The sequence below is a fragment of the Oryzias latipes genome, chromosome 9 (genome assembly GCF_053564925.1).
Source record: "Oryzias latipes strain Hd-rR chromosome 9, Olatipes_Hd-rR_3.1".
NCBI lineage: Eukaryota > Metazoa > Chordata > Actinopteri > Beloniformes > Adrianichthyidae > Oryzias > Oryzias latipes.
Window position 1 is genome coordinate 32,339,055 of NC_136245.1, and position 24,100 is coordinate 32,363,154.

The following is a 24,100-nucleotide window of genomic DNA, read 5'->3' on the forward strand; positions in this document are numbered from 1 at the left end:
ACATCTCTAATTTACTTCCTGGCTGCGGATACATTTCGAGTCATCACAGAATCAAGCCTGACCACCTGAAGGTAGATGCATGTTGAAAAGAGACAGATGGATGCCAGGATGCTTTGGCTTAAACTAAAGATGAAAAGATTTGATTAAAATCAATTAATCAACTAACGCCTCAGGTAATGTAGAAAAAAAACTCAGTTTTATTGATTTGGAAAGGTGTGTTTTGTTTGCAAGGGATGAATGGGGCTGTGAAAACCTTGTTGGGTTAATGCTTAATCCCAGGTTCTTTGACAATGGTCGCCTTTTGTGTATCCCACCAGTGAGCCCCAGTGGGGCCCTGCACGTCATATTAATTTGGCTGACTGCCCCTTACTTCATTCATAGCAGTTTTCTTTGTCTGCCCTGCAAAGAGGGTACGTACTGGTGAAACACCTCACCAGGTTCTTAAAGAACAAAGGATTTCATTCTTTTACTAATTTGTTTGGTGTTCTGCCATGGGAGATATAGCCCTCACCTGGGTTGCATCAACTATCTAAAGCCATAAAAAGACACTGCATCAGATCATTTGGGAAGCACTCATCACTTCTGCCTCCAGGACAGAGGGAGACAAAGATGTTTGGGGCAACATCTGGCCTATAAAAACACACAAGCGTGAGGGGAAATCCGGCAGGCTCCAGCGGAAAGACCTTTGACTAGAACTGCTCTGAACTGGTTCATGGGTCTGGTTGAATCAGCCCTCATTCTAGTAAGAAAGTCTATGGCTTGACTGTAGCAAAATTCATGACAGAAACAGCTGATCAGTTTCCTAAACCCAGCTGTTCTCTGCACATAGACATCAGAAAACCTGTACTAGGCTGATTACACTGGTGTGTCTGGTCTGCAGTGCGTTTACATTTTGGTGACACAAAAAAACATTAAACGTTCATTAATCAATCAGAATCTTAACATGGCCTCCGTCATGTCTGCGTCTGACAACTGTCCCTCTGGAGTTCTATGTCCAGTCTGTTGACGGGTCACTGCCGCGTTAAAAAGCCTGGCAAACAGGAAACAGGTCTGAATTTCAAAATAAAAACCTCCATTGTGCTTTCAAAATAAATCTTTATAAAATTGCATTTTTATTTAAGGTGACGTGCTAATGCTAAAATGCCCATTTACACCATGAAAAACAAATGTTTTATTTTGGAAGTACAAATACATGGCATCTTCTATGACACAAAACATGCATTTTGTTTGACATGTATGCATGTGAACATTTTTGGAGCCAACAGGTATGTTTACAACATTTGCGTGTGTGTGAGTGTGTGTGTGTGGGTGGACAGGCCCCGCCCCTTTTAGATTTGTACTACCTCACTTCTAAACCTGACCGTAATGATTATTAACATCCAGCAACTTGTTGCTTTATGTTGCTTCATGGTTTTACTCCCCCTTCTATAATAACCCTCCTACCCACCCCCCACCCCCCAACATCCCTCTCTCTTCTTCCCTCCTTTTCTTTTCTGTCCGGTCCAACAAAAAAATTGTTACCAACACAAGTAAGATGAATAAAGTTTGGCCTAAATTACAAAAGGGGTTAATTCAAATATACACCTAGTGTTTCAAAAGATTCATAACCCCATGTTGTATCAGTAAAATATGTCCAACACAAGAGGCTTTCAGCTCCTACCTGTTTGCTCAGCTGTTGAACAGGATAAGTAAAAAAAAAACTGTAAAAAATCCGTACAAGGTAGTCTTGAGCGAATCACTTGAATACAATCAATGGTTTTCCTCTCTGTTGGGATAAAATTTTCATCACTCTTAGATATTCCCCTGTGATTGTGTTTGTTTCTTTTATATATTGCTCTCTGTCCCTGTACTGCTGCCGCAATAAGGAAATTTTCCCATCGTGGTAATAATAAAGGAATATCTTATCTTATTGTGGAGTTAGCCATGGTGGCCAAAACGTGCAAAAAATTAATAAAGGCCAAAACATGGATTGCCTTTTTTTTTTTTCCATTTCTTTTGCGTTTCTTTTATGCTTCCATTCTGTTCTTGGCACACAATCTGAGTACATAAACAGAATTGTTTTTTATCTGGGGCTTCAGAACACAGTGGTACTTGGTGGTATTGTGGAACCTTGCTTTGATTGTTTTTTTGCTCCCACAAAATGTAGAGTAGGGGGAAAAATGGACTCCTGGAGTTCTCAGGAGTCCACTCAACACCATTCTCCTTTTACCTTTTCTGTGACGGTTGGGGAACAGGGCTTGCAAATCTCTGCTCCGGGCTGGTCAGTCTGCTGACCAGACCCCTGCTTTTGATGTTTTGCTGCATCTAAAAACCAGCCCACTCCTCTCAGGAATGCTGAGATTTCCATGACGAGCAGAGGTTGAAAGATTGCCCTTCTTGGGCTCTCGGTGATCATCGATGCATAGCCCAGACTGGAGAAATTCTCTAACCTGAAACTGGCAGTCTCAAAACACATCCTTTAACCACTTTTAACTACTTCCCCAGAGGAAAAGGTCATTTACCACAAAAATCTCTTTCCATACAAAAGCTACGATAAGTCTGTTTGTCCAGTCGGCGGTCCATGTCTTCCAGGATTGCACTCAGATATACTGAGAACAGTGTGATTTCATCAAAAGAACACACCGACTGTGCTAAATAGTGCTAACAGACCCATCCCCTGTATGTCTGGCTCAAAACAGCCTGTACTTTGCTCTTAAAAGATTGTGACCAAAAATGGCTCATTTTCCTCATGCAAGCTAGAACAGCTGGTTTAAAACTGTTTGCATGGAAGAGCAGCAGGTGGCAGTCTCTTATAATCACCTCACTTATTGGCCGCATGACGTAGTATGCCCATCCTGCCCACTGTCATTTAACCAACCTCATATAAAGTAGGTTATTCTGGACAGGTGAGAAGCCATCGTCATCTTCTCCATCCACATCGCCCATTATTATCAGACTGTGCATCCTCAATGGCTTCCCCATGAAAAAGTCCTTTTGGAAGGCATGATGGTAGGCTCTAAATCCATCACGGGTGCCCAGCTTGTTGATTCCAAGTCCCTTTTCCAGAATTTTTTTTAAGCATTGAGGCATATAAAGCAAAAAAAAAAAGTAATGAGGGAAGTCATCAGTAGTAGCATGAGGGGCGGGGCCCCAAATATAACTCAACTGGTCTGTCAGGGGAAAAAGAGGTACTATCAGAGCTTTGATAAAAAGTGGTAAAAATACATTGAAAGGTCAACAGTATGAAATTGTATAAAAAAGAAAAATAAATCCAATTTAAAAAACAAAATGAACCCCGAGTCTGAAGGAATGGTGGAGTTCTTCTTTTTCACTGCTAAAATATTTCAGCCAGGCTGAGCCCTGGTCTAAGGCTCCCATTGAAAAGCCACCATTTCCTCTCTGTTTGTCACTCAGCTCTAGATTTGTTTGTGTGCATTTTTATTTTATTTTTTGTGCAACCCAATTTTTGACAAACTTTTGCTATCAGAGAAGATGGTCTTCCTTTTGCCTCGAGAACAGACAAAAAAGAGTTGAGTTTTTTAGCCAATTTGGGCCAATTTATAGTTATGGTATGGTTTGTCAAACATAATTTGTTAAAAAAATACTTCAATTCCATTAGTTTTCTATTATCTTCCTCTTAGATAGTAATATATTAACCTTTTAATTTAATGTTTTAAAATAAAAATTAATTTTGCAGCAATGTTTATCTGAAATGTAATTCAAATTACTGACGTTTATAATAAATGAAATGTATTTGGCTTCATTCAAGTTTTCAACCCTGATTCTACCAGAAACTGAGTTTATACCGAAACAACAATTATCTGATTAAATTTTTAAATATATAATTTTCCAGTTATGACTCATCCATTCATTATCTTTTAGTTTTTACATGATTAATTACTAATACATTGCAAATGTAAATAAATTAATAATAATACATAGCAGTCACTTAAGTCCTACTTCTTAATTTAGTACTTTGTGTTCCCACCCCCTTTTAGCTTAAAGTCTTCCTGAAAGCTGTCCTGTTTGAAGCTAACGGCCCTTTTTTTTAGAGTTGTATCACAGATGAGTGTCAGCGGTGACTAACTCCCATCCTCAGCAGCTGCTCGGCTTTACCACCACACCCTCCTTCGACACTTACAACCAGCTTAGCAGTTTAAACATCTGCTCTGAGATTTAAAACGGATCTGGGTTGAAGATCAGAATAAAGATAGCGGCGATGCTTTGTTTACTCACAACTGCCCATCTCCTGCTTTTATATTTGTTTCACAGCCTCCAACTGATTTTTTCATCATTATTGACCAAGCTACTGAGAATCTACTCCATGAGAATTGAATTTCGAAGCACTGTAATTTGTTTTCTTTTTCTTTTGCAGGTCTGCCATCACCATCTTTCCTCAGAGAACAGATGGCAAACATGACTTCCGAGTTTGGAACAGTCAGCTGATTCGTTACGCAGGTTACAAACAGCCTGACGGACAGATCCTGGGAGACCCCGCCAATGTGGAGTTCACAGAGGTGCACACTCTGATTCCTTCTTGATTCACATGAAGAACTAAAACTTGACTCACAGCCAGTTTTTGGTGTCCAGATCTGCATTCAGCTGGGATGGAAAGCCCCAAAGGGCCGTTTTGACGTCCTTCCACTTCTGCTGCAAGCCAACGGGAATGACCCGGAGTTGTTCGAGATCCCGGAAGACCTCGTTCTGGAAGTGCCCATCACACACCCCAAGTGAGCTTTTGTCTTGGACAAGCCTGAAATAACAGAGAAGAGGAGGCTTCACTTGAAGACATCCACCCACCTGCACATCTTTAACACCATTTGTTAAACAATGGGGTGTTTGTGCCAAGAAGTCTGATTGCTTTATCCACCGCAACCCAACTGTGAAGATTGCTGTTTATTAGCACAGCTAGCCATTTGTTGACTGTTGCTTTGCCACTTTTGGTAGCAACCATAAGACTTATTAGGGAAATTTGAAGCCTCCTTTTTTGTGTTTGCTTCAAATAAAACCCTTTTCACTTTGGTAGCCAGGGGAAAAAAGCAACAAAGCCTTTGATACCCTTAGCATTAATCTGCTTTAGCACCGCAGCATCCATAATCACACCACGAAGTGGGTTTTACTGCTGCACTAGCAGATGCACATAAAGCCATCACTGCATCGCTACACGCTCCAGAGAGCATTTCAGAATCCCTTGATGCACAGAGCTCTGCGCCAGTGCTCCCAAAATTGGCATCTCTTGCTGGGTACCCTGCATCCACTGGCCTCAGCGATGGCAGTAGCTTGGCAAACGCTGTGGACACCAACAGTGTCTCATCATTACACAAGATTAGACCAGTTCTGCAAACAATGCGCTGAAAGCAGTGTTAATAATCCCTCTAAAGATTGGGCGGGTTCCAGCTCAACGTGTCCGTCAACAAAAAGCAGATGAAAGTGTTTTTGTTGTCGTTTTAATGTTTATTCTGGCCGTTCTCCCATTTTTGCTTTGTTCCTCAGAGAAAATTTTGAACACAAATAACAGACAAACCCTGCCGCAACAATGGATAATTGCATGTCCTTAGGAAGCCATAAATCCAATCCAAATATCTGACAAACTGTTGCTGAAATCCGTCATTCTTTGGCTTTATGCAGGTATGAGTGGTTCAAAGACCTGGGGCTCAAGTGGTACGGCCTGCCAGCGGTCTCCAACATGCTGCTTGAGATCGGAGGTTTGGAGTTCACAGCATGCCCGTTCAGCGGCTGGTATATGGGCACAGAGATCGGAGTGAGGGACTTCTGCGACACCTCCCGCTACAACATCCTGGAGGTGGGCTATAGATGCAGGAGGCCACGATCACCTAGACGTCTCACTTTCAAAAAGTGGTTGGAGTTAGCAGAATGCACCAAAAGACAGCATAGTTTAAAAAATAAACTACAGCTTCTTCTTTGAAATGTCCAGCTCAGGTTTTGGAGATTCATCAGCTCTTATCATCCAATCAGAAAACTGTTTTCTCACGTCAAAGTGTCCCTTTTCTGTTTTCTACCATGTAGGAGGTAGCTATCAAGATGGCACTGGACACCAGGAAGACTTCATCCCTTTGGAAAGACAAAGCACTGGTGGAGATCAACATTGCTGTTCTCTACAGCTTTCAGGTATGCCCCATTCAGAAACTCTGCAGTTTTATCTCTTTACAGTACAAAATCTGCTGATGTTAAAATTTAAATACAAAAGCTGTAAACATAATGTCTAGAAGCTCAGGATCATTGGGGTTTTCTGTTGACTCAGATGTGATTTGCTGCTGCATGCGATCCCAAAGTGTTGCTTAATTAAAAATACATTAGGAGTACATTTCATGACAAGTATTGAGTTGATGCAAGAAAAAGAAAAAGCCTTGCAGTCCCTCAAGAGCTTCCTGAAAGCTATTCACTGCCAAAAAAAAACAAGTCATCAGAATTTCAGATTTATGGTAAAATTGATACCAATGGCTTTCAGTACAGAAAACTTGACATCTCCATTGAAATGTGTTTACCACTCTTTAAAAAGCAGTGGGATTTTTATATTAGAAAACACATAAATATGTTTGGTTTTTCATCAAATATGTTTGATCCATTTTCGTTTTCTTTGATAAATGCCTCATTACTTTATCAATGTTTGCCTTTGTGGAACTAATTTAGACTTGAAAGAGCTTTTCAAGTAGGTTTGGGGTTTTTTGTGTTCAAGAAAAGCATGAGCAGAAATAAAAAGCAGATAACTAGCAGACACAACTACACAAAAGAGTAGACATCAGTGAAACAAAAAAGGCTCTTTTCCTTGAAATTAGCCCTTTTTCCAGGAACATTTGTTTCTAGACTTAATGAGTCGGATCCGACCTGCAAAAGTGTTTTTGCCTCTTTCATAATACTGTTTTTCTCTAAATTTGTTTGAAGCATGTTAGTTGATCACGGGTTCAAATGTCAATCTAAGAAAGGATTATGTCTTTAAGCAAAGTAATCAACAGCATATTAACACAATCGAAAACAAACACACACAATAAATGTAGCAATCACTGTAGGTAAAAGCCTTTTCTTAGTGCTCTATTATGCGAAGTGCTTTTTAAAGTGAGATTTTATACTTTAAAACAAAACTCTAACTCTGCAACTCTACTTTGTGTAAATATTTTTTTTATTAACTCCCCAATACAATAAAATGTTCAGAATAAATGGAAATTAGTCTTTCTTGCATGTGTTGAAAATTTGCTTCACTCATCTCTTTTTTTGTTTAAAGTCACGAGACAAGTCAAGTCCAGACTTCAACCTTAGATTCTGAAACTGCAATGCAGCCACTGACCATCACACTACCACCACCATGCTGCAATGTTGCTCTGATCTTTTTTCTTTTCTTTTCGAAAATCATAAGATAAAGATAAGATAAAGCTTTATTGTCATTGTACAGTCACACTTGGTACAACAGTACAACGAAATTGCAAACTGTCCCACATTGGTGCAAAGAGAGAGAAGAAAACCACATAATAAATGCTCCAAGAAGCACAATTTTTTTAACATGTTCCGGCTAATCCAAATTTTCTGTCATGGTGTTTTTCTTCTGTAGTGCAACTTATTCAAGTTATAAACTTTGAACGTTGAGCGTTCGAAATGTTTGATTGACAGATTTCGTGTAGCCCCCTTTCAGTGGTAGGGGTGTGGATTTCCAACAAGCTCACTCCTGAGAGCGGTTGCCATAAAAACGTTGACTCAGTCTGACTCGATTTCTGTTTACTTAAACTTTCTGGTTCCAACTTGGCGACGGCTGTATCGCAAAAAAATGGCAACTGAATTGACTTTATTTGGTTGGAGCTGGAAGTAAACAATGTTCTATGTGTGACGTCACACTCACTCAGTCCAGTTCTCAGATACAGTCAACGATTTTTGCTCATCAGGCCAAAAAGGGTTGTCTGGATTATCCAGATGTTTCTGAGTCTTTGTACTTAGACAGGGCTGCCCAATCCTGGTCCAGAGCTACCACCTGCCAGTTTTCCAGCTCTTCCTGCACTTCTTGCTGTTGATTACCTGGATCAGGTGTTTTTGAGCCAATCAGAATGAAGAAACCTCTGAGTCAGCTAATTAAAAGAAAGCAGCGCAGAGAACTGTAAAATAAGTATGGTGGTAGATCTGGAGGACCTGGATTGGGCAGCCCTGTTCTTGAACTTTACCGGGGATCCATCTGCTAGGTCTTTTTTGCATATGGCTGTAAGCTTTCTACATGTTCCTCCAGCATTTGAAAACAGTTTTATTTTATTTCCTCAGGTTGTCTTTGTGTAATAGTGAAATATGTGCATCACGTTTCTAAGTTCTCGTAACCTTTGGGTGTTTCAGACCTGCAAAGTGACCATAGTTGACCATCATTCGGCAACAGAGTCTTTCATGAAGCACATGGAGAATGAGTATCGAGTGAGGGGAGGCTGTCCTGGAGACTGGGTGTGGATCGTACCCCCCATGTCAGGTAGCATAACGCCAGTTTTTCACCAAGAAATGCTCAACTACCGCCTCACTCCTTCCTTTGAGTATCAGGTAAGACTATCATGTCATAAAACTTTTTAAAATATAGTTTAGATTATATCACAGTCTATGAGTTCCCCTTAATTAAACACCACTCGACTGCTTTTTATTTCTGTACAGGCTGATCCGTGGAACACTTACGTATGGAAAGGAGTCAACGGCACCCCCACAAAGAAAAGAGCCATCGGATTTAAAAAACTTGCCAAGTAAGTGATATCATTTAGCTTAGTGTATGTTTTCTGAAGTCAGATCAATGTCAGATAATGTGAAAAATGTGTTATTTTTATGGAAAAAGTTTGACACACAGGAGTAAAGACGGTGTGCTCAGCAGTGAAATTCATCCAATCAACCCCTCTGGGAGTAATCAGAGCTTTTGCCAGCATTTCTTCAGTCAATCTGTGTTGTGTGTGTGCAATCTGCTATTAATATAATTGCCTCAAGGATTTGACGAGCTAGGTAATCAGGGTTGTCATTCATCTGTGGCAGCTTGCAGGAGGAGCTCAATAACAAATGCCTTTAACACTTACATTAGCATGAGTGAGCTCAGTCGCCGTGACAGGAGTCAAAAAGATGGCATCCTTTGCCCTGTTTAAGTGACTGATTCCAGTGCTTGTTATTTATCCTTTGGCCTTTGCAGGGCTGTGAAGTTCTCCGCAAAGCTCATGGGCCAAGCCATGGCCAAGAGGGTCAAAGCCACCATCCTGTTTGCCACAGAGACGGGCAAATCCCAAGACTATGCCAAAACTCTGTGCGAGATCTTCAAACATGCTTTTGACGCCAAGGTAAGCGCGCTCATATGTTGCATCATCACTTTCAGATTCAGAGCAGGAGGTTTTGTGTCGTTTCAAGAAAAACCTAATTGGAAGAAGATTTTCACACCTCCTCGTAACTCTAACCGGCACTCTGTGAAGAGACACAGATGTCAGCTGAGCCAAGATGACAAATGGGCTGAAGGAAGCATTTTCTTTTTCCTGTCATGCAGCAAAATGGCACGAGTCTGACGCAAGATTGTGCTACTGAAGCGGTTCAATAGTTTAAGGCAACATCCTGAAGGACCCCTGGCTGCGCAAATCTGTTCACAAAAACTGAGAGGGAGAAAAACAAAGAGCAAAAGATGCTGCTCTCAATCCCGCACTCTGTGATTTTCCTCCAGGTTTTATCTAATTTGCCTTCTTGTTTTTAAGTGTGATCAGTCACATAAGAGGACAATCTCACATGTGTGTGTGTCACAGAGTGGGTGTGTGGAGATGCAGGGTAGATGTAAACGCCCACGGCAAAGCTTTCTTGTCGTTGGGGCTGAAGCCTGTTTCCTCTTCACGCCTTTGCTGAGCCTTTGTGTGTGTGAAACAGCGAGTGCGGCCCGTGGCAGACAAACACCATGCAGAGGGCTGTGCATCACGGCTGCTTGATGTGTGGCAGCAGCATATTATCATCTCGTTAGAGGCGAGGACAGAGTGGTTATTACAACTTACTCCGGTGCCAATGGCTGTGTGTTTGACCACGATTTGCATGCTCTAGTCATCTGTGGTTTGAAGTGTGCGAGGCGGAGACCAGAGTCAGACGTGCGAGCAGCTAAGATCTCCTTCTGTTTGCCCGCAGGTCATGTCCATGGATGAATACGATGTGGTGGACCTGGAGCACGAGACGCTGGTTTTAGTGGTGACCAGTACATTTGGCAACGGGGATCCACCTGAGAATGGAGAGGTATTTATCGGATTCAGAATCCAAACTAAAACAGCCTTGGTGACATGCAACCGCTTTTGGATTTCCCAGGCCCTTGCTGGGTCGTAAACAGGAGGGACCACATCTTATAGTGTCTTGCAGTTTCCTTTTCAATTCAATTTTCAATTCAATTTTATTTGTATAGCCCAAAATCACAACAACAGTCGTCTCGATGGGCTTCGAAGTGAAACATGAACTCAAAAGGATCATGAATACAAAGAGTTCAATAGGAAAATACTAAAATGAACTAACAAACTGACTAAGCTATATTGGCATCCCTGCCCTTAAGCCCCCCTTCGCGGTAAGGAAAAACTCCTAAAAAACCGGATTCCGGAAAAAACAAAGAAACCTCAGGGGTGTCCACATGAAGGAGGGATCCTCCCCCAGGACGGACAGGCGATTTACCAGAACTCTTAGAGAAGAATTAACTTATCTAAATCTACTACTACATATATAAAGTCCAGAAGACGAGCTTCATCCAGCCGTGGTTGTGGGGACAGTCAAAGGCGCGAGTCGAGCCGGAGACAGGAACCACAGCCAGGTGTAGGAGCAGGAGCAGAGACGAGGTACTCGGTCAGGTACAGAGCAGAGACGAGCCAGAGATGAGCCAGAGGCAGGATCCAGGAACCATACAGCCACTTCAAGGACATCATGAAAATGGAATAGGTTGATTGGTTGCTCTAAACTGTCCCTAGGTGTGCATGTGCTTGTGCATGGGTGTGAGATTTGCGTGGCTCTGCAATAGACTGGCCACCTGTCCAGGATGTCCTTTGCCTTTGCCCACAATGGTTGGGATAGGCTCCAGCAGCCCTGTGACCCCGAAAGGGACAAAGCGGGTTTAGAAGATGAATGAAGGAAATTAATGGAATGTAACATTGCTGAGCGTGTTGTAAGTGTGTGCTGAAGGAAGTTACACACACCTACAGGACGCAAGTGCGTTGTGTGGTTCCCTTATACCACACTCTAGTCCAGGTGTCTGCACCCTTCGGAGTCAAATGTGGCTCTATAGATAAAAAAAATAATTTACAGGGGTGTAACCATTGGTTTTTAACAACAATTCGATTCATATCATAAATTGTGGTTGATGATACGATTCATAGCCAATATTGGTTGATTTTGAACGATCCAATTCGATTGCACTTTTAATAATTTATGAAGGAAGTGTTACTTAGTCAAGTAATGGTTAACCTTTCTTTGTTGATTTAAATTTCTTTTTGTCTGATGAACATCAACCTTATGATCACATATGGTTTTGAAAAGAATTAATATGACCCTTTTAAAAAGCAAATTATTTCATATCTAGAAAAAATTCTGTTTTATGCATGTCATAAAAAACAATAGTAAATGTATATTTAGCAGAAAAGAGGTGAAGAGGCGAGTGCAGGCAGGTTGGAGCGGGTGGAGGAAAGTGTCAGGAGTGTTGTGTGACAGAAGAGTGTCAGCAAGACTCAAAGGAAAGGTGTACAAGACAGTGGTGAGACCAGCTCTGCTCTATGGGTTAGAGACGGTAGCAGTGAGACAGAGACAAGAGGCTGAGATGGAGGTAGCAGAGATGAAGATGTTGAGGTTCTCCTTAGGAGTGACCAGGTTAGACAGGATAAGGAACGAGTACATCAGAGGGACGGCTCATGTTGCCTGTGTTAGCGACAAAGTCAGAGAAGCCAGACTGAGATGGTTTGGACATGTTCAGAGGAGGGACAGTGGATATATTGGTAGAAGGATGTTGGAGATGGAGCTGCCTGGCAGGAGGGCAAGAGGACGGCCAAAGAGGAGATACATGGATGTCTTAACAGAGGACATGAAGTTGGCTAATATTAGGGTAGAAGATGTTCATGATAGAGTGAGGTGGAAAAGGATGATTCGCTGTGGCGAGCCCTGATGGGAAAAGCCGAAAGAGAAAGAAGAAATGTATATTTAGCATAAAAGTAACATAAGCAGTGTCATAATTTCTTTTCAAAAGTAAGACTTTGGAGCTCTTTCTGGGTTTTGATCAGGGATAAATCATCCCAGTTAGCTCTTTTAGTGTTGAATGTTGCAGACCTCTGCTCTAGTCATTAGTAAGGTGCAAGTATAGGTCTCTTACTGCCCCTCTGCAAATAACATACGCATGGGGGGGGGGGGGGGGCACGTGATACATAAGATGTCCGTTTGTATAATTTCCTCATTTCTAGCAGTTTAGTTGCACACAAGGATCATGTACTTATTACTAGAACAGCACTAACAGGCTCCTAAAACAGTCTGCAGGTTAAAAAAATGAAAATCCCTACGACACGCCCACTACTCCTCCCTTACTTACCCTTGCATGTTGTTTAAGACCGGCCAATGAATCGAGCTGTTTGATCCCCGCTCCCCCCAGCCAACTGTCGTTGTGTCCTTGGTGCAAGACGCTTCCCCCTCCCTGCCTCCAGTGTGGCTCCACTGGTGGGTGAATGTGCACGAATGTCCCGGTGGGACCGTAGGCACGAACTGGCAGCCACCCCTCTATCAGTCTGCCCCAGGGCAGCTGTGCCTGCTTTAGTAGCTTACCATCACCAAGTATGAATGAGGAGCGAATGAATAATTGAAACACATTGTGAGCGCTTTGAAAAGCAATCCATTGTTGCTATTCTTATTTTCACTTAATGGGATCACCAAGTGGTCTACAACCTCAATATTTTTGTACCGGTTTGCTCAATTTCTGCCTGCAGACAACCCTTATCCACCCAAAGGGCAGTTGTGACTAATGCTTGATCAAAAGCCAGCCTGCTTTCTAACTTTTGTCCCTTTTCATCTGTAGAAATTTGGAGCTGCGTTGATGGAAATGCGTCACCCAACGTCCAACACCGAGGACAGAAAGTAGGTTTGCGTGCTGGTCTTTTTTATTGCCACAGCATGGCAGCTCATCTGATCTTTTTTGCCCTCTTGTTTTGTGTCCAGGAGCTACAAAGTCCGCTTCAACAGCGTCTCCTCTTACTCAGACACTCGCAAGTCCTCCAGCGATGAACCAGAGACCAAGATTAACTTTGAGAGTACTGGACCTCTCGCTAACGTCAGGTAAACTAAGCAGAACCCCCCTCAGCATTCATTACGTAAAGACGTTGTTTACATTTCCTCTGCTTGACGAAGGCTTTTGAAACCCAACTTGACTTTTTTGACCCTAAAACTAATTAAAGCAGAGAGCAGCCTTTGTTTCTGCAGCCATCGCTATAATCTGTAAAATGCCCTTAGCTAAAAAGAATGCTGAAATATCTAAGTCGCTATTTTATTAAATGATGAAGGTGAAGGGTCCAAAGAATTTATTACAGATCTGGGGTGAATAAATATGTGTATTTATTTTTGTGTTTCCACTTTAAACTAAACTAATATATTTTCCTTTGAAACAGATGCTTATAGTTGCTATGACAACGTTGTTATTACGATCCCAGTGAATCACGTCGTTTTTTTTTTGTTTTTTTTTATAAAAAAAGGGCTTTCTGTTTTTGTGGTAAATTGGAAGTTTCAAAGATTTCAGGGCAGTAATTTCATTTTAACAAAACCCAATGTTGCTTTTCCTCTCAAAGGTCAAAAGTCATTTGACAACGTTTGTTTCATTGCTTGATGTGTTTGCTGTGAAAACCTGCAAGGTTTCAGAAAAAAGACTGAAAGTCAATGTTTTACCAGGAAATAAATGTGTTCCTCGTTTGTTCTTTGTGTTGGTAGAAGCATTGCTTCATGTCATTTGTTGAGTCTTTGCCACCAATGGCTGTGGCAACCATGGATCTATACCAACCTGTTGGTATAGAGCAGACCAATCACAGCTGTTAAAGTCAGTCTGACATAAAGTTGTTTGAACTTTCTTTTGCAGTCTTCTCTCAGTCTGCTCTTTGAATTATCCTTCATAGAAACACATCCGATAAGAAGAAAACAAATTCTCTGCTGTTATAACTGTTATCTTGCAGAAATAATCCAGGTGCTTCATTGTTGGTGCAAAACTTAATTTGTACATCATCTTATCTTAGTTAAATTTCTCATTAATTCCTTCTGGTAAATCTTGATTTTCCAGCTTCTTTAAAGGCCTTCTAGTTGTAAAGGATTTGTGAGATAATGTCTGTGTTTTGATCTCGGTTTGATCTTGCAACCGTCATCCCACGCCTGTCATGGCACCGTGAGATTCTGAGCCAGGCAGACGGCGGCCAGAGGATGCGCTCTAGCCAAATCTCCCTGGCAACAGAAGAGTTTACGAATCCAGCGATACAGCTTTTAGGTCGGCAAGCCAGATGTCACCTGTCCACTCATCTGATGCTCACTTCCCTTATCGGCCCTTGGCCACGCCCCCCTCTAATGACATTATTCTTACTGGATCAATCGAAAAAACAAGAAATGTCTTGTTTCTTTTATATTCTTAATGACTCAAAGTCTGTTGTTTAATATTCTAAATGAGATGGCATTTGACCTCTTTGAGCTTCCTTTTACTTTTTTCCCTCCAGTGGAAAACTGTTCATAGAAAAAAAAGCTGTTTGGCTTAACCTCACACAACCTCATTTAAGAAAAAACACAAAATCCTCCCTCTTTCTCTGACTAATGAAGAAATACGATCATTGGCATTTAGCATCCCAATAAATCAAACTGTTGGAGTATATTTTATCTCGGTCAAGGTCATCTGATGGTTCCCGACCTGGAATCTGTCACCGAGCTACATTTTAGGGCAAAAATGGCACCAGCAAAGCTCCTAAATTTCCTGTTTTCTCAAAGGTTTTATCTGAGCACAGATTTGCTTTTGTAAAGATGCTTAAATTACGTAGGAGAGGCAACAAACTCCCTGCAGGTGTTTCCATTGTTGTTTTGCCTTTTATTTCCTGCCGCCTTGAACACATTTACCTGCATGACCCTCTGTGGATTCAGGAAAGCCTGTTGTTTGATTCCAGCTTTGACAACTTTTGTGATCTCAAGGCTGCTAGGATGGAATCTCGGGAGATGCTTAAATTTAAGCAACGGGAAGTGTTTTTTTTCTCTTTTTTGATTTTTTTCTGCTCCTCTTGAACGGCTCATAAAATATATATTAAAAGTGAATCTGCTCTCAGTTTGGCGTAAAAAAAAAAAAAAAAAAAAAAAAAAAATGGTAAAATGGCGTATACTTATATAGCGCCTTTCTTCCTACAAGGACAAAGCGCTTTACAGTCACAGACCCATTCACCCAGTCACACACACATTCACTCACACATTCACACACTGATGGCGGCTCCGCTGCCAAACACAGGCGCCTGCCTACCACCAGAGGCAAGGTGGGGTTCAGTGTCTTGCCCAAGGACACTTCGACTCATGGGCGTGCAAGGCGGGAATCAAACCTGCAATCTTATGATCATGGGTCGACCGCCCTACCGCTGCACCACGGCCGCCCCAAACCGAAGTTTGTCCTTCAGTGGACTAGGGAGCCTGTAAGGATTATTGTGGGGGACCAGTCAGAATCCTGATAGTAGCTGGGCAAGCTTCAGCAACCGCTTGACTGTGACCAAGAGCTTGACCAGGAGCTGGACAGGCTCCAGCAACCCCATGACCCTGACTAGGACAGGCTCTGGTGACCCCATGACCCTGACCAGGAGCTGGACAGATTCTAGGAACCCCATGATCCTGACTAGGAACTGGACAGGCTCTGCTGACCCCATTACTCTGACCAGGAGCTGGACAGGCTCTGGTGACCCCCTGACCCTGACCAGGAGCTGGACAGGCTCTAGGGACCCCATGACCCTGACTAGGAACTGGACAGACTCTAGCGACCCCATGACCCTGACCATGACCATTAAAAATGCTTACAGTATGAGCACAACTTCCTGCTCCTCACTCCAGTCCTGGAGAACCTGCTACATATCTGCTTGTCCACATGGACCAAAGCTTCTTAAGAGACAATCCAAGGCTCCTTTTTCTCCCACAACTTCAGTTCAATTTGAGTTGAAATATGTTTGAACATTTTTAAAGTTTAAAGAAATAACACACATCTTTGGTCTTTTATAGAGTGGGTTGCACCCCAGCTCGGTAAGATTGCTTGTTGGTTATTCCTCATCTGGCTTTATTGATCTGAACTTATCTATGGGGTATCTTTGTTTTGGCAATGTTTGTCCTCTGAAAAATCTTTCCTCACTGAAGAGGAGTTTATGTGAAATTCAGTGAGGAAGATTTACTCTTCTTTAATCTTTCCAGTATGTGCTGTTCTAAAACATCCAGTGTTTTATTCCTTGCTAGGTGTCAAATGGAGTCCATCCTCTGTTTTTATCTTTTTTCCAACTCATTCATAATAATCATTTTAAATGTATCTTTGGCTCAGATCTGGCCCAGACAAATTTGAATCTATGAAATTCAACTTTACATTTATATGATAAACATAATATAAATCTCAAAATCTACTGTTCTAGACCAGATCTGGGTCCTCTGTATTCTTAAGTGTGGATAGGTGGAGTTCCTTGGGGTATTCTTTAATTTTAACCTTAAACACTATTGTATGGCTTCATTTTCTCCTACTGAATGGAAATGCTTCACCTTGTGTAAACAACATCAAAAAATAAATGCATTACAGTGCTTTTAACATTAAGGGATGGAGCTAAACTTGATTATTTTATGTTTCATATTATTTAATTATACAGGAGACATGATCTCTTGACCACTCCCTTCAGCTGAATACCTATGACAACCTCCAGAACTCTCCTTCCTGCCAAGTCTACTGGAAACCTAAGGATTTTTAAGCAACAAAGAACCAGTTTTTGTCTTTGGAGATGTGTTTAGTTTGTTCCCTGACTGCAACAAAGACTTGTGAAGGCCATGTCACACGGCCACTGTGTACATTATGCGCATTTTTCATGCATTTAAATGTGATCCTTTGTGATACATTTTGTGTAGTTTATGCGCAATTATTGCCTAAATCTTGTGTGATTGTTCGTAATTTCTGCGAGATGCATTTTTTTAATTTGTGGCTTTCTACGACCGTTCCACGTACGTCCAACGGACTTTTCACGCATCTGCCACCAACGTATAACCTTAATATCACATTTACGGCGCACACAAATGTTAAAATTACATTATTGATGCATGAATAACTACTGAATTGCATCTAGACATGCACAGTTCATGCACAATCCGCCTATGGTGTGGCTTTTATGTGGATTTTATGTTGGTTTATTTGTACTTCTTCTTTGGTTTTAGCATTCATGATACATCTGTGAAATTTCACGTAAAGGCCCCGACTTTTCTAATGTTTTCCACATATATTTATGTATGACCAATTTTCATTTGTGCAATATGTGCATAATGTAAGTAGTTGCTGTGTGACACTGCCTTAAGGGCAACAACCGGACCCCTCCCTGTCCTCCAGACCTGGAGAAGCTCCTCCATTCATGCCTGCTCTGTAGTTTCTGTGGGCAAACCTTCAGGAAGCTTCCTTAGATCCTGGCATATTTTCGAACTGAGCCTCTCATCATAATTGTTTTAATCAACTTCAATATCAAAAGTTGCCTTTTTTGAATAACACACCTGTTTCGTCTCTTCTAGAGTGAGATCTGCTGCAGTTCGGTAAGATTGGTTTTACTTTTGGGGTTCCTGCTTTTACACTTTCACATCTTTCTGGTTTTAGTGTGCTGCAATTTTTCAACTTGTCTCTCTATTGGATGCTTTTTTCTTCTGGAGACTTTTTCCTTGACGAAGTGGAACTTAAATGCAGAATCAGTGAGGAAGATCTCTCTATTCGCCTCTTTCCAGATCCCACTTTCGGCTGGTGGGATGTCCCATCCACTCTTTCCACCCCTCTTGCATTTCCCTTTTTCTCATCCTGCTCTGTAAAATTGACTCTAACTTTTTCACAGTTCATCCCTAACCCAGACACCTCACAGGTTTTAATTTCAACCTGTGTACCAGACCTGGACCAGCTGGATTCTTGAAATGATTTCCCTCTAAGTGGTTCCGACATCTTTCTTTGGAGTTTGTCCTTCAAAATCCTCAGTCTATTCAAATGTGGAAAAAATAAATGTTTCATGTACTATAAAATTATATAAAATGGTTTATTTACGAACTTTGGGGTTTATTCCAACCGATTTTTTTCCTTTTGCTTTGTTTTATTTGACTTCTTATCAAAAATGAATGTTTATTTGATTTGATTTGATTAGCCTTTTCCAGTGAGAACTCCAGGTTCTCATGGAGTCTGCACTTAATGACTTCACCAGCGATGCAGAAGAGCGCATCAACCTCCAGATGAGTTTTCATGCACAAGTCAGCTGTTTAGTAATGAAAAAAGGGGTGATTTTTTTTTTTTTCAGCCTGAGTTGTGAGGTGTTGTGTCTTTAGTTTCCATGTGCTCAAGCCTCCTGTTTTTTTGCATTTTGAAACCCTGGACGGTGTGTCTGTTCAGGTTTTCGGTGTTTGGCCTTGGCTCCAGGGCCTACCCACACTTCTGCGCCTTTGCCCACGCTGTGGACACGCTGTTTGAAGAGCTGGGGGGGGAGCGCATCCTACGCATGGGAGAAGGAGATGAGCTGTGTGGCCAGGAGGAGTCATTCAGAACATGGGCAAAGAAAGTTTTTAAGGTTGGTGTCTCAGGCTGTAACACCCTTTGGCCTGTTTTATGTGCACATCATGTGGGTTTTTTCAGCTGCCTCTCCAAGCTTTTAGTCGCTGAAATTTGATCTTAGAGTTTCATAACAGGTTTTCTTGCTCTGTATGCATCCAGGCTGCCTGCGACGTTTTCTGCGTCGGCGACGACGTGAACATCGAGAAGGCCAACGACTCTTTGATCAGCAACGACCGCAGCTGGAAGAAGAGCAAGTTCCGCATGACGTACATGGCGGAGTCTCCAGTCCTCACTGAGGGTGAGTAATCCAGAGCTTCCTTCATATGAAAGAAGCTCTGACGAAACCTAGTATCCAAAATATACTCATCAGTGATGGGGACAGAAACCCTCGTGGAGCTGTAAGCTTTGGCTCTGCCATGAAATGAAAAAGTAAATCCCATTTTTGCTAACTTTTTCCCTCTTGAGACTTGTGTCCAAAATGTTTCATTTTTAAATATTGCAAAAAGTTTGCAGAGAAACTTTTAAGATGTACTTTTTTTCAGAATCTTTGACAATTGAATAAAAGATTCCATGACCAAGTGTCAGCCCACTGTCACACTGCAAAAACCGAATATTCAGAAAGCAAAAAAGACCTTTGTTTAAAAAGAAAAAAGGCTTATTTTCTGTCCAGTAAAAACATATATATTGCCTTTCAATACAAAATAATCTTTGTTTTAAAAACACATCTTAGTGAAAAGAGTTTTTTTTTTCCTAAAATCAAAGTTATAAAAAGCATTTATTATGGTTTCCTTATTGGAAGAAAGTTTTTCAAATTTTAGGAATTTTACACTTGCCTGTTTTTGCAGTGTATTACTCATTTTATAAAAGAAGAAACAATATGTAAGCCAACTTTAATTACAGTCTAAACTTGAATATCTCCCAACTGCATTATACTGAATGAAATCCTTTTAATGAGGACGTTTGCTGCTTTTCAATTATGCCAAATGTGAAGGGGTGGGGCTCTGGGAAATTGTAGGTTTTGATGGATTTTACCAGACCCAAAACATTTTTTCAAAAAAAAGGACCATGCACAAGGTGACTTCTCTTTTTTTCACATGTATATATGTATGTGTATATATATATATATATATATATATATATATATATATATATATATATATATATATATAGAAGGAAAAAGAAATCTGTCGCTTTGAGATTTCTTCCATGCATGTTCTTAAGTCGGGAGAATGACCATAAAATGCGAACGGAATAAAATTAAGAGTTTTTATTGTCCCTAACAAAGAGCTCTAATAACAAAATAAAACAGATCATCTGGGTTCCCAAATTCAAAGCCTGCAAAACGTAAGAAATTACAATCCGAATTACATGAGGCTGTCTGAGAACAAAGCTTCTCTCAAAAGCATGGCCCTTTTAAGATGTGGTCCGATTCCCTCCTCCTGAAAACATCATGGCGGCCGAATCTCCGCCTCTGGTCGCTAGAGATTGGCTGACAGAGGAGCCCGCCTACTTCCTTCAGCCCATACTTGGAATCACAGCATCTGGTGTCCGCCCCGCGTGTCCGGGGGGGGGGGCAATCAAATGAATCCCCATCCGGCCCACCAACAAATGGACAGGAGATATCCTGGTGGCATGCGCGTGATAAGTCCGCTCGGTGTTTTACATGAAAAGGTTTTATGACCCGGTTCCCAGGACTACAGTCCTTTGATCAGATAGTGAAACTCTGACCAGTTCAATTTCCTAATCTTGCAGGAAGATCTGCAGTCTCTTCAAAGGGGTCTACAGGAGAGTTTGCCTGCTAGAGCCATAAACCACAGGAAGGAATGGTCAAAGAAGAATAAGCTTTTAGGCACCACTGTCACCTTCACTTTCAATTTTTCAAGAAAAATACTTCTTATTGAGTTAAAAATAATTTCATTTAAAAAAATGTTTTTTTCAACAGCCAAGCAATCTAAATTTAAGAAAACATCACCTACTGACTAAAACTTTCTCTCTTGAAGTGAGAATTCTTGGTGAGAGCATTTTTCTTATCCAATTTTTTCTTATTTAAAGAAAGTCTGCCAATGGGGTAAGAATTTTGATTTATTTCTGTTTTTTCAGCCATTACTTGTCAATCAGCTGAATGTGAATGTTAGTTTATTAATTTACTGCCTGCATTTTCATAACAAAGTTGGGCGTATTATTGTGAGGAGAAAGCCAACCTTTGTTAAGCTTCAAGCATCTTTTCCTTTTTCTTTCGGCTTTTCCCTTCGGGGGTCGCCACAGCAAATCAGCCTAACCCTGTCTTCTGCGTCCTCCACTCTAACACCAGCAACCTTCATGTCTTCATTCACTGCATCAAAAACCTCAATATTCTTCTACCAATAGATTCATTGTCTCTCCTCTGGACATGTCCGAACCGTCTCAGTCTGACTTTATCTCCAAACCTTTAACATGTGCTGTCCCTCTGATGTCCTCATTCCTGACCCTATCCATAATGGTCACTCCCAAAGATGACCTAAACATTCTTGCTTCCTGTCTTTTCCTCAGAGCCACTGTCTCTTGAATGAACAGGCTGGTCTCACCACGGTTTTCCACACCTCTCCTTTCACTTGAGCTGAAACTCTGCTATCACATATCACACTTGACCCGTTTTTCGACCCTTCCTGCACTCGCATCTTCACTTCTTTTCCACACTCTCCATTCCTCTGGAATGTTGATCCTAGAAACTTCAAATCCTCCACTTTCTGTATCTTTTCCCTTTTTACCTCACTCGTCCACTTTGGTCCCTCTCATTTACTCACATCTACTCTGTCTCACTGCAGCTAACCTTAACTCCTTTCCTTTCCAACCTCCACCTTTCTAGCTTCTCCTCCACCCCTCCCCTGCTCTTGCTGCGTATCACAATTATCGTCTGCAAACATGATAGTCCACAGTGATCACCCTCAAAGTGCAGTGGCTTTTACTTGTCAAATAAAGCAAAGTGCAGGAAGTTGGTATGGTTAACGCTAAAAGGGACATCCTGTTCAGGCGGATATGTTTGGCCACTTATTGATGCAAATATGCATCAAACCACTTCTGCTCCAAATTTATCTTAATTTAATTTCTACTTGGGAAAAGAAATAACATTTTTGTCATAGCTAGAAATGAATCCAGACATAAAGGGGTTAAATGCTGAATCCAACAGCTCTTTGTTCACGTTTTTCCTAAAAGGTCCCAAACCACAGTGATAAAGCTTTTTGCTCTCTGAGTCATATAGGCGGAGCCACTCTAATTATTCTCATTAGACATCTCAGTTGGCTCCTGAACTCTAATTTTCTGATGGCATCATGCATTGTTTTGTGTTTTTAAAACCATAACCTGTTGCCCATGCTCTGGGTGTTATCTTCAATTATTAACTGTGCTTTCATTTGGCACAATTCATTTACATGAGTTTTATGGGATAACTCTTTAATTAGATTTAAAAAATGCATCATCTCCTCATCAAAGTTGATTTTGAATAGGACTATTTGTCAGTTTTGACTTTTTGTTTTGATCATCAGACTATAAACTTAACTTGTTTATCTTTAAGTAAATACGTTTTTGTTGTAAATGTATGTACAATTTATATTTCAGATGTACATGATAAAATTCCATTATATTGTGGCAAAAAAGAGGTTGTTTCTCAACTGTTTGTTGTTGTTGTTTCTTCTTGTTAATGATGATGATCTGTAAAAGGCTGCAGTGGTTGTAATAGTGTTTGCAGAACTCCCACACTCTAATTAACTTCATTAAGCAGGTTGTGTTTTGGTTCAAAACGGTTTCATCAAGTTAAAGCAGTTTTAAAAAAAGCCTCATCTCCTCTGCTATACATTCAGGTCAAGCTTTATGCCGTTGCCTGCTTCAGTTTACCTAAATACAGTCATTATCACATTTCTGTGGAACTCTGTGAAGAGCTATGAGCTGAACCAGGTTTACTGGGGGGATGCAGGGCTGGAATGCTAGAAAATGAGGGAAAAAACCCTCAAAGTAAAGAAAAAAGGTGGTAGATCTGATCTTTCTCAGAGAAAATTGGGCTTTCAAGGCAAGGATTGGTCTCCATTTATGTAAGGGTTAATGGCCGACCAAGTATGCATTGTCACTTTTTAACGCACGCCGTAGAAGCCTGAACCGTCCAACGCGAAGCAGAAAAGTGCGGTTATCCTTTGGTATATGACTTTTTAACGCACTCCCAGCAGCCAATCAGAATCGAGTATTAACCCGGACCATTGTATAATAATAAATAAAGAAGGCATGGTGGTAAACTGTGATCTTTGTTCTGCTTTTTGTCTGCCTTACAGGATTATACAGCATTCACAAGAGGAAAGTTTATGGCGCCAAGATGATAGAGTCCCAAAACTTGCAAAGTCCCAAATCCAAGTAGGTTTGTGTACATGTAAAACAGTCAAAAATAACATCTAAGTGGAATAGACATTTATATATATGTGTGTATGTATATGTATATATATATATATATATATATATACATATATATATATATATATATATATCTATATATATATATATATATATATATACATATGTATACATGTATAATATGTTGCTTCATGCATCTTATTTATGCTGATGAATGGCGTTTTGGTTTTTTGCTCTAAATCTCTGCTCTCTTTTATAGTCGCTCCACCATATTTGTGCGGCTCCACACAAACAACCACGACAAGTTGAGCTACAAGCCTGGCGACCATCTGGGCATTTTCCCTGGCAACCACGAGGACCTGGTAACGGCTCTCATAGATAAGCTGGAGGATGCTCCACCTGTCAATCAAATTGTCAAAGTGGAGTTCCTGGAGGAGAGGAACACCGCTCTAGGTGGGTGACATCGCAAGCAAAGTCTGTTAACATAAGCAGCTGGATTTAGTGATTCTAGGAATAAGGAACTGTTTTTATGTGACACTAATCATCAGATTTTTAACATGACTGTATAACAAAAGTGTTTTTTTCTTTGGTTTTGAGGTTCTTGGTCAAAGTTTGGCACATGGGGAAAGCTGAATAACGCCTCATTTTTCCTCTTTCTATTGGCAACGGCTGTTCCTGTAGACCTCTGCAATTTAGAGCAGGGGTGCTCAAGGACATGTGGGTAGATCGCAGGCCATCAAAGATAAATAAACAAAAAATGTATATATTTAAAAATAAAATTTGTCAGCGAATCATCATCCTTACCATGAAGTTAATTGACATGCAGAACGGTCAATCGAACATCCTCTGATGAACAGGTCACGTTTAAATAAACAAAGCGTGCATACGTTCTGCCATCCAAAAGCTGCTAGTGGCCCTGCTGCGCGCCGGGTCCCTTCGTCCCAGACTGTTTGTTGAGGCCGGGGCCATCGATTGTCTTGCAGCAGAGTGCGGTGGTCACGTCCACGT

The 24,100-nt window shown here is 41.1% G+C and overlaps 1 protein-coding gene across 4 annotated transcripts in view; it reads left to right on the forward strand.

Annotated features, from left to right (window-relative positions):
* nos1 (nitric oxide synthase 1 (neuronal)) overlaps positions 1–24,100 on the forward strand; it is an 81,474-nt gene that overhangs the window by 40,770 nt on the left and 16,604 nt on the right. For 2 of the 4 annotated variants that reach the window (XM_078952078.1, XM_023958052.2), the window contains exons 8-22: positions 4,355–4,496; positions 4,570–4,709; positions 5,608–5,782; positions 6,007–6,108; positions 8,308–8,502; positions 8,611–8,696; positions 9,128–9,272; positions 10,090–10,194; positions 12,989–13,047; positions 13,129–13,245; positions 17,707–17,727; positions 18,560–18,734; positions 18,878–19,016; positions 23,017–23,095; positions 23,352–23,545. In XM_078952078.1, coding sequence (XP_078808204.1) covers positions 4,355–4,496; positions 4,570–4,709; positions 5,608–5,782; positions 6,007–6,108; positions 8,308–8,502; positions 8,611–8,696; positions 9,128–9,272; positions 10,090–10,194; positions 12,989–13,047; positions 13,129–13,245; positions 17,707–17,727; positions 18,560–18,734; positions 18,878–19,016; positions 23,017–23,095; positions 23,352–23,545 — 1,874 coding nt within the window. 4 annotated transcript variants of the gene reach the window in all.